This window comes from Tupaia chinensis, unplaced genomic scaffold, assembly GCF_000334495.1.
Source record: "Tupaia chinensis unplaced genomic scaffold, TupChi_1.0 Scaffold000612_1, whole genome shotgun sequence".
Taxonomy (NCBI): domain Eukaryota; kingdom Metazoa; phylum Chordata; class Mammalia; order Scandentia; family Tupaiidae; genus Tupaia; species Tupaia belangeri.
Genome location: NW_006160131.1, coordinates 4,992,123 through 5,005,725, shown reverse-complemented (window position 1 = coordinate 5,005,725; position 13,603 = coordinate 4,992,123). Strand labels below are relative to the sequence as shown.

General features: G+C 50.7%; 1 protein-coding gene across 1 annotated transcript in view; it reads left to right on the top strand.

Annotated features, from left to right (window-relative positions):
- The first annotated feature begins 510 nt into the window (after window positions 1–510).
- The window catches only part of EFCAB9 (EF-hand calcium binding domain 9), a 19,686-nt gene continuing 6,593 nt past the window's right edge, over window positions 511–13,603 (top strand). The window contains exons 1-2 of the mRNA XM_006158908.3: window positions 511–646; window positions 10,641–10,808. Coding sequence (XP_006158970.1) covers window positions 10,673–10,808 — 136 coding nt within the window. The 5' untranslated portion in view covers window positions 511–646; window positions 10,641–10,672. The remainder of the gene's footprint in view (window positions 647–10,640; window positions 10,809–13,603) is intronic.

The window sequence follows — 13,603 nt, the reverse complement described above, 5'->3', positions numbered from 1 at the left end:
GGACCCGGCCCCGCGCCCGCCCACCGGCCGGCTCCACCTGCCGCTCCCCGGCAGCGCCCCTCGACCCCCTAATTGGCTGCGGGCGCTCCCCGGCTCCGCCCGTCGCCGCAGGGCACTCTGGAAACTGTAGTCCCCTCGCACCTCCCGCCGCGGGCTACGGCTAGGGCGTGGGAGAGTTTAGGGAGCCCTCGGGCTGGACTGTCCCAGGCTTGGGGGGCTAGCTGCGCCGCGTGGCTGCCGAAACGTCTGTAGGAGAGAGGGGACAGCGAACGGGGTTTCGCGAGCGCCCACTGATTGTTGTCAGCACCAAGAAGGGGAGCCCGCATTGGATCTTCGGTCGCGCCCCTCAACCACCCTGCGATGCGACCCCCTCGCCCCCTTCTCCGACCGGGACGCCGGGCTGGCAAGGGCCCTTGGCCCGGGGCACTGTGGCCGCCGCGGGCCCCTCGGCGCGATGCTGCCTCCTAGCGCGAGACGCAGCTCCTCGCCCCGCGGCCAGTCCCCGAGTCCGGTTTCCCCACGCGCGTCCTCTTCCCGGGGGCTCCCCCTCCGAGACCCTTCAACTGCCAGGACTGGAGTGTGGGAGAAGGAGCCCTTGAGACGTGGTTTCGTGTGCTTCACGGCGGGCTAGCAGTTACATTTGCAGGTGAATAAAAACACTTTCATTTCTTAAGATTTCTCTATTTGAAAAAAGCACAGATAAATTTAAAAAGGACGAAGCACATTACAGATAAAATTAAAGTCGGCTTCCGCCACCGTCACCCCCAGTCTCACTTCGCTGCCACCGTTAGCTGTTGGGTCCCAGCAGGCAGTGTAAATGCGTTCATCTGAATCTGCTAGGTGGGGTCCAACCGCGCATGCCGGGGTGGGCGACCCGCAAGGCTCAAGGCCCTAACTGTCGCCTCGGTCACACTCCAACGGCCCCGCCCCCAGAGAGCATCAGGGTGGAGACGTGTTGGAACTTGGTGGGAAATGGCCCTTGAGCAGCGTGCCTACAGCGAGGGTCGCTTTACGTTGGGGAAGCCAGAGAGGAATCCTGAGAGGCTGGCGGTCTGGGCAAGAACGCCCCCGAACCGAGCCCCGCGGCCCCGTCTCCCCATAGCTTAACGAGGCGTGGGCAGTTCAGGGCCTCCCTTTCACCAACAGACGCAAATGTCCGTGGGCCAGTCCCTGGGCCAGCCTCCCAGGCCAGCACAGGTTTTTCACTGGTCTCGCCTTTGGACAGCTACCCAGGGGCCAGGGGGACACAGGGAGATGGAGGACGTGAACATCCTGGAAACCAGGGGGTGGGCACCCCGATATACCGCTGGGTGATATACCGCTGGGTGATATACCGCTGGGTGATGTCGGGTAGGAAGCACAGGTGGAGAGACCATTCAAACATCGGTCCAGTGAAAGAAGCCAGAGCAGAGACCAGTTACATAATGCCATTTATGTGAAATGCCTAGAAAAGACAGGCCCACAGAGACAGAAAGTAGACTAGTGGTTGCCCGGGGCTGGGTGTGAACTGGGGATTAGCTGGAAATGGACAATGAGGAATCTTATTAGGGAGAGGAGAATGTTCTAGAACTAGAGTACGGTGATGAGTTCACGACCCAGTAAATTTACTCAGTCATTGAATTGTAAACGTTTCACTTTTGTCAGTGGGTGACTTGCGTATGTGCATTATGTCTGAGTAACGTAGGAAAAGCAGAGAAGCTCAACCAAACCAAGCTACTTCTTTGAAATGAGGAATAGATAAGAGTAGTTGAAAAGAGAAAAGAGAGAAAAAATATTCACTAGAGGAAATGAAAGGGGAACATGGTGTCAGATACTTCTGAGATTTCAAAATCTCGAAATCCTATATAGATTTTTGCTATCGGCTGTGTTCGCTCGCTGGAGGCCAGAAAGACAGAGACAAAAAGTGAGAAATTACCCCCCGGGGGCATGGCCATGCCGCAATCCCTTCTCCTCCATTCTCCTCCTGGGATTTTGGGCACACGCACTGGTGTTTCTAGCAGCCAGGTCAGGGACTCAAACTGCTCTACCATGTGGGAGTCCAGCACCTTTATCACTGCACCACCTGCCGGCCCCATAATACTGTGTTTAAGTTTACCTATGTGTTCCACGAGAGCCAGAGAGAGAAGCACCTCAACGGGGTCTCCGTGCAGCAGTCCACGGGGCTCAGCCAGCCCAGGGTGCAGAGGGAGGTCCCAGAGCCACACCCAGGGCTTCCTGTGAGTCCGGCTGCCTTATCCCTGCACCACCAGGCCCCTAAAATGGTATAAATACATATGTAGTTACATATGAAATATTTCCAGTAGGGCACATGTGCTCACCAGAGAGACAGAGAGACAGAAGGCAAGAAATCACCCCCTGGCAATTTTTTTTTAAGTTTCAGTTAGTCCAATTACATTGATATCATCAGTCTACTTTTTAAAAAGAATTATTTATTTAATTTTACTTACTTTTTTATTTAATTTGCTACTGAGCATGCACTCTCACTAGAGAGAAACAGAGAGAGAGAGAGAGAGAGAGAGCAAGCCGCCAGGCACAGGACTCAGACCGCAGTTGACCATGTGGGGGTCCAGAGCAGAGCCTTACCCCCCACACCACCGGCTGGCCTCTCATCAGCCTTTCTAATTGCAGCCATTGGAGTGGGCGTGCAGACATAAGGGCAAGTTCTCGTTTCCTCTGCACTCTCGCTTACGGCCTTCACGATTTCAGCAAACACGTGGGGCACCTACACCCACGACTCTCTGGTACTGCAGACGCCAGCTGGTGCCCCCAGGTTGCTTCCGTTCTGACACATCTGCCTGGGTTCACACAGACCCCAAACAAAGGGCTCATCCCATTAAGGATGCCAGACACAATCCAGGTGGTCACCTGAGGTTTTCACAGATGGGTCATAAATCAGAGGCTCCCACGACCCCCTCCCGGGGTTCATCTGCGAGATCGAAGGCAGTATTCTTGCCATACTACTGGCTCAGAATAGGGGACCAGTCAGGAGCAGCCTGGAACAGATGCACAGGCGAGTTAGGTGCAGGCGAGGGGTCCGGGGCACCCACATCCCCACTGCACATGCATCCTCCCGGCGACTCCGGGTGTCCACCAGCCCAGAGCTCTGGAGGGTCCCTTACACAGGTGCAACTGATCACCCCCCAGGGAGATGGCCACACCTCAGTCCCTTCTCTTCCATTCTCTTCTCCAGATTTTGGGCACACACGCACATGGGCCCAGCATGAGTCTTAAACTGCCAGGTCCAGGACTCGAACCACAGTCAACTACGTGGGAGTCCAGCAAAGGAACCATTATGTCATCTGCTGGTCCCTAAAATAAATACATTTTTAAAAAATGCATGCTAGGTAACTCACCCAGAGTTGAGCCTGAGTCGCCGGCTCTTCAGCGTGAGCACAGCCATAAAGCCATACTGCCCTTTGTCCCCCTCCTGCCATTTGGGGTGCAGAGTGTGAGCAGTGCTCCAGCAGGTGCTCTTGGGCTGAGTCAGGGAACAGTCATTGGGGAATGCACATAAACATCACTGAGTCCTGCCAGCAGGCGGCAGGGAGGTTAAGGCGGCTGGATCCCACATGGCCAACTGTCCCGGACCCAGCGTATATGCCCAAAATCCCAAGAGGAGAATGGAGGAGAAGGAACTGCATTGTGGCCATTCTCTGGGGGGCTTTCTCTTTCTCTCACTCTCTCCTCCTGAGTTAGTGCAGAGAGACTTATACCAAATACATTTTTTTAAAGAATTATTGATTTTATTTATTCATTCTTTCTTTTCTTTTTTTTAAAATTTATTTAACTTGACCAGAGAAAAACAGACTCACAGAAGGAAGGAAAGTGAGAAAGCAAGCCACTAAGTCCAGGACTCGAACAGTGGTCGGTCATGTGGGAGTGTCCAGCACCCTAACCACCACGCCACCTGTTGGTCCTGCAAATATATATATATTTTTTTTTTTTTGAGAGATTTTCGCTATAGGGCGCGTACGCTCGCCAGACAGACAGAGAGAGACAGAAAGCGAGAAATCACCCCCAGGGGGGATGGTCACTCCGCAATCCCTTCTTCTCCATTCTCCTCTTGGGATCTTGGACACGCACGCACACATGCCTGGCGTGAGTTTTAAGCCACCGGGTCCGGGACGCGAACCGCGGTTGACTACGTGGGAGTCCAGAGACATAGCCATTACACTAACTGCTGGTTCCCGCAAATATATTTTTTAAAGCAATGTTCCTTTAAAATTCTAATGGCCCAAAGTAGGGATGAAGACTCCAGACTTCGGTTATGCCCATTAGGTAACAACGACCCTGAATGAGACCCTAAGATTTCCAAAATGCCCATTAAAAGGAAAGGTCAGGTTTTCACTTAAATTCCTAGGATGCTGGGCTAGCCCCAAAGGCTAGCAGCTAAAGGAGCCAGAGCCCTCATGCCCAACGCTGGTTTGATTCCTGGCACCAGCGGCCTGAAAAACACCACAGGTGTGACCGTGCACCCACATGCCCCACATCCTGGCATGAAGTAGAGAAGCGAGTGCTGCATGACCCCCTGGTAGGGGCGCTCTCTCCGTCTCTCTCTGTCTCTCGCTGGCACACCCGCCCCGCGGGAGGAGGAAACATTAAGGAGAGCAGCAGACATGGACGCACCCACGCGGGCCCTGTCAATGCGACGCCCTGCGCCCCCGGGGGACCTCGTAGAGCCTTCGCCAGCAAGGAGATGCACATCACCAGACATGGCCCCTTGACCTCGTCTCCAACACAATGAGCCGAATAAGCTCTTATTGTTTATTAAGCAAAAAAGAAATTGGGGACCAGCAAGTGGTGTGGTGGTTCAGGCACTGGACTCCCACATGGCTAACTGAGGTTCAAGTCCCAGGCCTGGTGACTTCTCATCCCTTCCACCCGGTCTCTCTCTAGTGAGCGCGTGTGCCTATAGCAAATTGAAAACTAATAATAAATACAATTTTAAAAGTAATTCTTTCAAAAAAATTTTTTTTCATTGTTGAGCCAGCCTCAGGACTAGTGGTTGAGGGAGCTGGATCCCACACGGCTGACCAGGGGTTCTGAGCCTCAGACCTGGCTGCGTGTGCATGCCCCCAAGGCCTGCCAAGACGGAGAAACGGAGGCTGGCACGACCACACCCCGCTGGCAGGTGCCCTCCCCCTCACTCTGTCTCTCTCTGGCAAGCACACGTGCCCTCTGGCAATGAAACAAAATCCTCAGGAGTTTAAGTGTACAGTTGGGTGTTAACTGGTCTTACGTCATCCCAGGAAATAGCATGTTTATTTACAAGTGTTTTGTTTGAGATGGTTGTATTCGGTTGTCGGAAAAGTCATGCCGTATTTTCCTATGCTTTCTATGCAAAGATGTGTCATGACTTTTCCAACAGCCCAATGCACACATCCACCGGAAAGGGCGACTGTGGTTTTGCTTTCTCGCAAAGCGCTTTGTAAGGCTTGAAACCAGGATCTCGCCAGTTTCACAGAAGAGTGCATGGTCTATAGTGGACTTTGCATAGGACGGCTGTTCTGTGTCTCTCCAGTGTTTAATAGGACTCCCCTGTGAAGCCAGCATGCATGGAGCTTTCTCTGGGGGGAGGTTTTCAGTAACAGTTTTAACAGTGTCGGATCCACCCCGGAATGGCCTTTAGGAAGTAAGGAGATGTTAAAGCACCTTTGGCCAGAACCCTCCAGCCACAGCCCTCCCTCACTGGCTCACTGGCAGCCGGCAACCTAGGCGCCCACCCCAGCCAGTCCATCTAAGTGAGGTGGGAGTGTTGGGCGAGCAGATCCAACGCTATGTTGCTCTCGTCCTCCGCTCCGGAAGAGTTAGAGAGGCGGGACAAGGAGGAGAGGAGAGGGAGTTTAATAGGAAGGAGAGAGCTCCGAGGTAGTGGAAGGGGCCCCAGTGGGGTGCGGAAGTGCAGCTGGAGGCCGAGGGTTCTCGCTGGCCGTCTGAGCAATAGGCTGGCTTTCTGGAAGGGAAGAGGGCGTGGGCGAGTGGCTGCATGGTAGGCTGAGTGATTTGTTGCCTATTCTTCGCGGGCTCAGCGGACCATAGTGCCCGGTACTCCTGGTGAGAATAGAGTTCCTGGGCACCACGGCGGCTGTGCGTCCCAGTCAGCCCGCTGTCGGCTATGAAAACTCAGCCGCTGCGACTCCATCTTGGCCTTTGCCCAGACCCTGTGCTCGACATCCCCATCTCCGGCGGTCAGTGGGGGTCATCAATCCATCGCGCTCACGAGCCAGACCATGGACTTTGCCAAATAGAAAACGCAGTGGCCTCCTTTTAGGGCCCTTACCCCATCGATCTGTAAGGGCGCCTAACTCGGATCTCAGAAGTACCCGCCATGCTCCTGCCCCTGCCCCGCCCCTCCACCCCTCCCCTGTAAGTACATCCGGTCTCCTCAGCGGGGGACGAAGCACACCACCGAACCATGACAAACCAAGATCTGGGCTATTTAGACTTTTTCTTTTTTAATTATTTATTTAATTGTATTTGTTTATTATTTTTCTTCAATTTGACCAGAGCAACAGAGAGAGAGAGAGAGTGCCAGAGGGAGAGTCAAAAAGCAAGTCGCCAGGTCCGGGACTTGAACCATGGTCGGCTATGTGGGAGTCCATACAGAGAGGAAGATAAGGCAAGTGAGAAGTACCCCCGAGGGGATGGTCACACCACAATCCCTTGTACTCCAAGCTCCTCGGGATTTGGGCATGTTTTTCAAACTGCCAGGTCTGGAACTCAAACTGCACTCTCTGTCATGTGGAATCCAATCACCTTAACCTCCACACCACCTGACTGGCCTCTAGATATTCTGTTTCGTTGTGTTGTGTTTTGTTGTTGTTGTTGTTAACATTTATTTACTTATCTATTTATTTGTTGTAATTTTCAAGGCACTGGATCTAGGACTCAAACCATGGTCAGCCATGTGGGAATCCAGCACCTTAACCATCATGCCACTTGCTGGCCCCAGATGTTCTATTTTTTAATGCTATTACTATTATTATTTTTTTTAATAATTATTTGATTTAACTTCATTTATTTTAATTCAATAGGAGAGGGACAGAGAGAGAGAGAGGTACAGTGAGAAAGCAAGCTGCCAGGTCCAGGACTTGAACTGTGGTCAGCCATGTAGGAGTCCAGTGCCCTTAACCACTGCACCACCTGCTGGTCCCAAATGCTATTATTTTTGTAAGTTGTACACTTTTAAGAATTGTTCATTTCATTCAAATTGTGTAAGGTCTTAAGGAAGACTGGGCTTGGAACATCCCCTAAGGCCTTCAAAAGCCCTTAATCTTCCTTAAATTGCAGACATGAGCAAAATTTAACTTGGGTCAGCTTAACCTGGGTCATTTCTGATAAATGCTTGGATTGGGCAAAATTGAAGCTTTAACTCCAGCCAGTCACGGGCAGCCATACGATCTGTGATTATGAGACTCCAGCAAGTTACTAGTAAAAGGCAATTTTGTAATTGCAAACCAATCAAATGATTTCTGCTTCACATCTACATTTCCCCAATAAATATGCACCTGTGACGATTAGTCATGGGAATCCTGGACCTCTTACAGGCAGATGCTCCCCAACCCGTGAACGGCTTCCAGCTTCTTACTCAAACTCTTTACAATTGTATTGTGCCTCAGATCTTTTTTAAGGGTTTTTGCCATAGGGTGTCACCTGCCTGAGGAGACAGAGAAGGAAAGTGAGAAATCACCATCCCCAGGGGGTGGCCACACCACAATCCCTTCTCCATCCTCCTCTAGCAGTTTGGGCACACGTACACAGGCATCTGGCATGGTTTTCAAGTCACTAGGTCCAGGACTTGAACCATGGTCGACCATGTGGGAATCCAGCACCTTAATCACCATGCCATCTGCTAGCCCCAATAAATAACATTTTTTAAAGAATTATTTTGTTTAACTTTATTTATCCATTTAAATTTGACAGAAAGGGACAGAGTGAGAGAAAAAGAGAGGGAAAGTGAGAAAGCAAGCCACCAGGTTTGGGACTCAACTGTGGTTGGCCATGTGAGAGTCCAGCGTCCTTAACCACCACGCCATCTGCTGACCCCCTAATAAATAAATTTTTGAAAATTAAAAAGAGGGGCCAGTGGGACCAGTAGAAGACATAAGGATTATGTCGCTGGACTCATACTGGGTGGGGGACCAGCAGATGGCGTAATGGTTACATTGCTGGACTCCCACATAGTTGACTGTGGTTCAAGTTCCAAACCCGGTGACTTAAAACTCACACCAGGTGTGTGTACATGCCTGCCTAAGATCCCAAAAGGAGAATGTATGAGAAGGGATTACGGCGTGGCCATCCCCCCCGGAGGGTCATTTCTAGCTTTCTGTTTCTCCAGTGAGTGCACGTACTCTATACTCTCTCAAAAAAAGAAAAAAGAAAAAAGAAAAGAAAGAAACTCATGCCAGGTACCATGCGTGCGTGCCCAAATTCCTGAGAGGAGAAAGGACTGTGGTGTGGCCATCCCCACTGGGTCTGATTTCTTGATTTCTGTCTCTGTCTCTCCAGTGAGTGCACGTGCTCCATAGCAAAGATCTCTCTGGGAAAAAAAAAAGGAGTAGCAGGTGGCATAGTGGTTACATGGCGGGACTCCCACATGGCCAACTGCGGTTTCAGTTCTGGACATGGTGACATGGTGGCTTGAACATTCACAGCAGGCGCGTGTGCATGGTGCCCAGGATCCTAGGAGGAGCAGCGCGGCCACCCCGAGGGGGTGAGTCCTCACTTCCGCTCTCTATCTGCCTCTCTCTGACAAGTGCATATGCCCTATGTATGGCCAAAAAAGAAAGAGAAAAGAAAGAAAGAAAGAAAGAAAGAAAGAAAGAAAGAAAGAAAGAAAGGAAGGAAGGAAGGAAGGAAGGAAGATTCTTTGTTTGCCTTTTTTTTTTCTTTTTAAATGCTATAGGATGCACAGGCTTGTCAGAGAGAGAGAAAGTGGGAAAGCACCCAGGGGAGGTGGACACGCCACAAACCCTTCTCCATGCTCCTCGCAGGCGCCCTTGGGCATATACACAACTGGTCGGAAGTGAATTTCAGGCTGCCGTTTCTTATGCCTAAACCACATAGTTGGCCATTTCAGATCTAGTCACCTTCACTACCATGTCACCAGCTGGCCAAAAGATCTTTCCTTTTCTTCAACTATATTTTATAGCACTAGGTTTTTAAAGTATTTCCACGTATTATTCCATGAAAAATTGCTGGGATCAGCAGTTGGTGTAATGGCTATGTCGCTGGACTCCCATGTAGTCAACCGTGGTTCCAGTCCTGGACCTGGTGGCTTAAACTCACGCCGGGTGTGTGTGCGTGCCCAAGATCCCGAGAGGAGAATGGAGGAGAAGGGATTGCGGCGTGGCCACCCCCCCTCCGAGGGGGTGATTTTTCAGTTTCCGTCTCTCTGTCTTTCTGGTGAGTGTACGTGCCTTATAGCAAAATCCTCTCAAAAAAAAAAAAAAGGTTTTCTTTTCTGCCTTTTTAAAGTTTTTGACACAGGGCACGTGCACTCATTGGAGAAGAGAGAGACAGAGAAAGTGAGAAATCACCTCCTGGAGGCATTCTCCTTCTCTTCCATGCTTCTTCTAGGACTTTGGTCACACATGCACATGTGCCCAGTGTGAGTTTGAAGTTGCCAGGTCCAGGACTAGAACCGCGGTTGGCCATGGGGAAGTCCAGCACTGTCCTGCTGTTAGGGTTCAGAGTAAGACTCAGGAGACACTATCTCAAGGGGAAAAGGAAAGTTTATAGGGAGAAAGAGCGGGGCCCAGCAGATGGCGTAATGGTTGCGTCGCTGGACTCCCATGCAGTTGACCATGGTATATGTCCCAAATGATGTGGCTTAAACTCACGCCAGACGCGTGAGCAGGCGTGCCAAAGTCCTGAGAGGAGAGTGGAGGAGAACAACTGCAGCATGGCCATCCCCCCAGGGTGTGATTTCTTGCTTTCTCTCTTCCTGTCTCTCTGTCTCTCTGGTGAGTGCATGTGCCCTACAGCGAAAATCTCTCTAAAACAAAGGGAGAAAGAGCCTCCAGGGGTCTGAAACAGGAGGTCCTGCTATAGGGCACGTGTGCACGCCAAAGAGAAACAGAGAGAGAGAACAACTCCCAAGGAGGGTAGCTACCCTGCAATCCCTTCTCCATCTTCCTCCTGGGATTTGGGGCAAGCACACACATGCACCCGGTGTGATTTTCAACCTGCCAGGTCCAGGACTCAAACCGTGGTTGGCCACGTGGGAGTCCAGCACCTTAACCGCCACGCCACCTGCCGGCCCCTGCTGTGACACTTTTTTTTTTTTTTGGAGAGGTTTTTCACTATAGGGCGCATGTACTCGCCAGACAGACAGAGAGACAGAGAGACAGAAAGCGTGACCCAGGGGGGTCACCCCAGGGGGGATGGTCACGCCGCAATCCCTTCTCCTCCATTCTTCTCTGGGGATCTTGGGCACGCACGCACACACGCCCGGCGTGAGTTTCAAGCCACCGGGTCCGGGACGTGAACTGCGGTCGACTACGTGGGAGTCCAGCAACATAGCCATTATGCAAACTGCTGGTTCCCATCCCTGCTGTGACACTTTGACCTTTACTGCTGCCAGGTCTCAGCTACTGCTGCCAACATTCCGGTTCCGAGGCAGGATTGTCTTGTTGCAGGTTCCAGTGCCCTCTGCTTACAGAGCACCGAGATGAAACTGAAGCCAGGCTCGTTCCTGTGGTTCCTCTACCTGGACCAGATCTACTGCCTGCTGTCCGTGAGGAACCTCAAGGCCCTGGTGGAGTACTTCCACATCCTCGACGCGCATCGCAGGAACTCTCTCAACGGTCAGTCTCTTCAGACGCGGCTCCCCTGGGTCAGTACTTGGGTTTTGAGGTCAAAGACAGTTTGGTGGGGGGAATACTGCAGCTCTGGGACCAGCAGATGACATAATGGTTACGTCACTGGACTCCCACATGGCCGAACACAGTTCGCGTCCCAGGCCTGGTGGCTTCAAACTCATGACAGGCACATGGGTGTGCATGCCCAAGATCCCAGGAGGAGAATGGAGGAGAAGGGACTGTGGTGAGCCATCCCCCTGGGGGGTGATTTCTCGCTTTGTCTCTCTGTCTCTGTCATTGTCTCTCTCCAGTGAGTTCACATATCCTATAGTAAAAAATCTATTTAAAAAAATTGCAGCTCTCGGGGTAAATCCTGACTCTTCCTTTATTCTTTGGTGATCTGGAAAATGTCATTATCCTTTTATTATTATTATTGAGAGAGATTTTTGCTGTAGGGCACATAGCGCTCACCAGAGAGACAGAGAGGGGCAGAGAGACAGAAAGCCACCAGAGAGACAGAGAGGGGCAGAGAGACAGAAAGCGAGAAACCACTCCTCGGGATGGCCACACCACAGTCCCTTCTCCCCCATTCTCCTCTTGGGATTTTGGGCACGCACGGGCACACACGCACACGCACCTGCTGTGATTGTTAAGCCTGACAAGTGCACAGGACTTGAACTGTGGTCGACTCTGTGGGAGTCCAGAGATATAACCATTATGTCATCTGCTGGTCCCTTTTATTTACTCATTTATTTATTTTATATTTTCGGTGAACTGACCTTTATTTATTTATTTATTTATTTTTGGAGAGGTTTTCGCTACAGGGCATGTGCGCTCGCCAGAAAGACAGAGAGAGACAGAGAGATAGAAAGTGAGAAATCACCCCCAAGGAGGGATGGCCACGCCGCAATCCCTTCTCCTCCATTCTCCTCTCGGGATCTTGGCACGCACGCACATGCACCTGGCGTGAGTTTAAGCCACCAGGTCTGGGACACGAACCGCGGTCGACTACATGGGAGTCCAGCGACATAGCCATTATGCTAACTGCTGGTCCCAAACTGACCTTTATTTTATTACCTTACCTTCATGCATGAATGCCTTGAAATAAGTTTTCTTTCAATAAACCCATTTTTACTCAGCAAAATTCAAAGAGGAAACATTAGGCCTTTCTGGTGTAGGAAAAGCCTTCCAACAGTCCCTATGTGATTCTCACAAAATAAAAAATGGACCCTAGGGTTGCACAAGTTTTGCTTAATTTTACCAGGCACCAAGATGTGCCGCAATGGTTAAGGAAGGAAGAGGCTAGTTACCAAAAAAGTTACTAGTTCAACGGTGTAGTGCAGTCTGAGAACAGCCTGCTTATTTACTGACCAGACGACAAAAACAGTCGTGGTGGGACCTCAGATCATCCTCCTAATACGTCTGTCCCAGCACGCCCACCTTCTGCAAATGGTGGTCTTGTTCTTCATTCCGGCTCATGGAGGTCATTCGAAGGGCCGCAGGAAGTTACTGGCTTCTCTGAAGCGTTTCCCAACAGTACAGATTTCATGATTCAGATCCTCCATGCAGATGATGCCGAATTTACCAAGAGATCGCGTAGTTATCTGTCAAAGCGATTCGCTTCTTATTAACTTTGCCATCACCACGTTTGTAGATCAATTCATTTGCTGACTTCAGGTTCGGGTACCCCCATGCAACATATGGTCCCACAATCCTCAGCATGTGAATCGAGGCCTTGCTGAGCTTAGCAAAGGCGCCACTGGAGATGGGCGAAGACCAAGAAGCTGCAACACCTTTCGAACCTTTGGGCTCACTCCATAGATACCTCTGATCCTGGTGACAAACGCCAATTTGGGTTCTGCAGGTACACAGAAGTTCCAGCGTTTCTTGCCATCCTGGCCACGGGAGCCTGAGTTCTGTACACCTGTCTGTATTCCTTAAGACAGCGCTTAGCTTATTCATTGCCTTTCGAAGCATCTTTTGAGCAAATTCTTTCTCAAGTACTTGATCTTCAGCTCCGCAAAATTCCTTCTCATTTTCTGAAAGGTTTCGGGCACATCAGGAACCCTCTTCTTGGTGGCTTCTGCCAGAGCAGGGGCCTTTTTTTGTTTTGTTTTCTGTTGCAACAAGAACCTTCTTTTTCTTCTCTTGAACGCCCTCCATCATGGTTCCAGCCAGAAAAGAGTTATCTTTTTTTTTAAAAAATCATTTAATTTAATTTATTCATCATTTATTTTAATTTCACCAGACATACACACCAGGGGAGGGGTGGGGAGTGAGAAAGCAAGCTGCCAGGTCCAGGACTTGAACCGCGGGCAGCCATGTAGGAGCCCATTACCCTTAACCACCATGCCACCTGCCGGCCCCAACACCACTTGCTGAGTGTTTACTATGTGTCAGGCACTAGGCTAAGCATTTGCCGTACATCGCATCATTAAATTCTTTTCTGTCCCAACTATGAGTTGAACTCCATTAATAGCCTCACTTAGAGTTGAGGAAAACGAGACTTAAGAGATGACAGGGCCAGCAGGTAGTGTAGTACCTAAGGCTCTGGACTCCCACATGGCCAGCCATGATTCGAGTCCCGGATCCAGCAGCTTGAAACTCACGCTGGGTGCATGCGTGCGTACCCAAAATCCTAAGAGGAGAATGGACGAGAAGGGTGTGGCCATCCCCTCTGGGTGCGATTTCTCACTTTCTCTCTTTTCATCTCTCTATCTTTCCAGGTGAGTGCACATGCCCTATAGCAAAAATCTCTCTCTCTCTAAAAAAAAAAAAAAAAAAAGAGGATTCCCCCATGG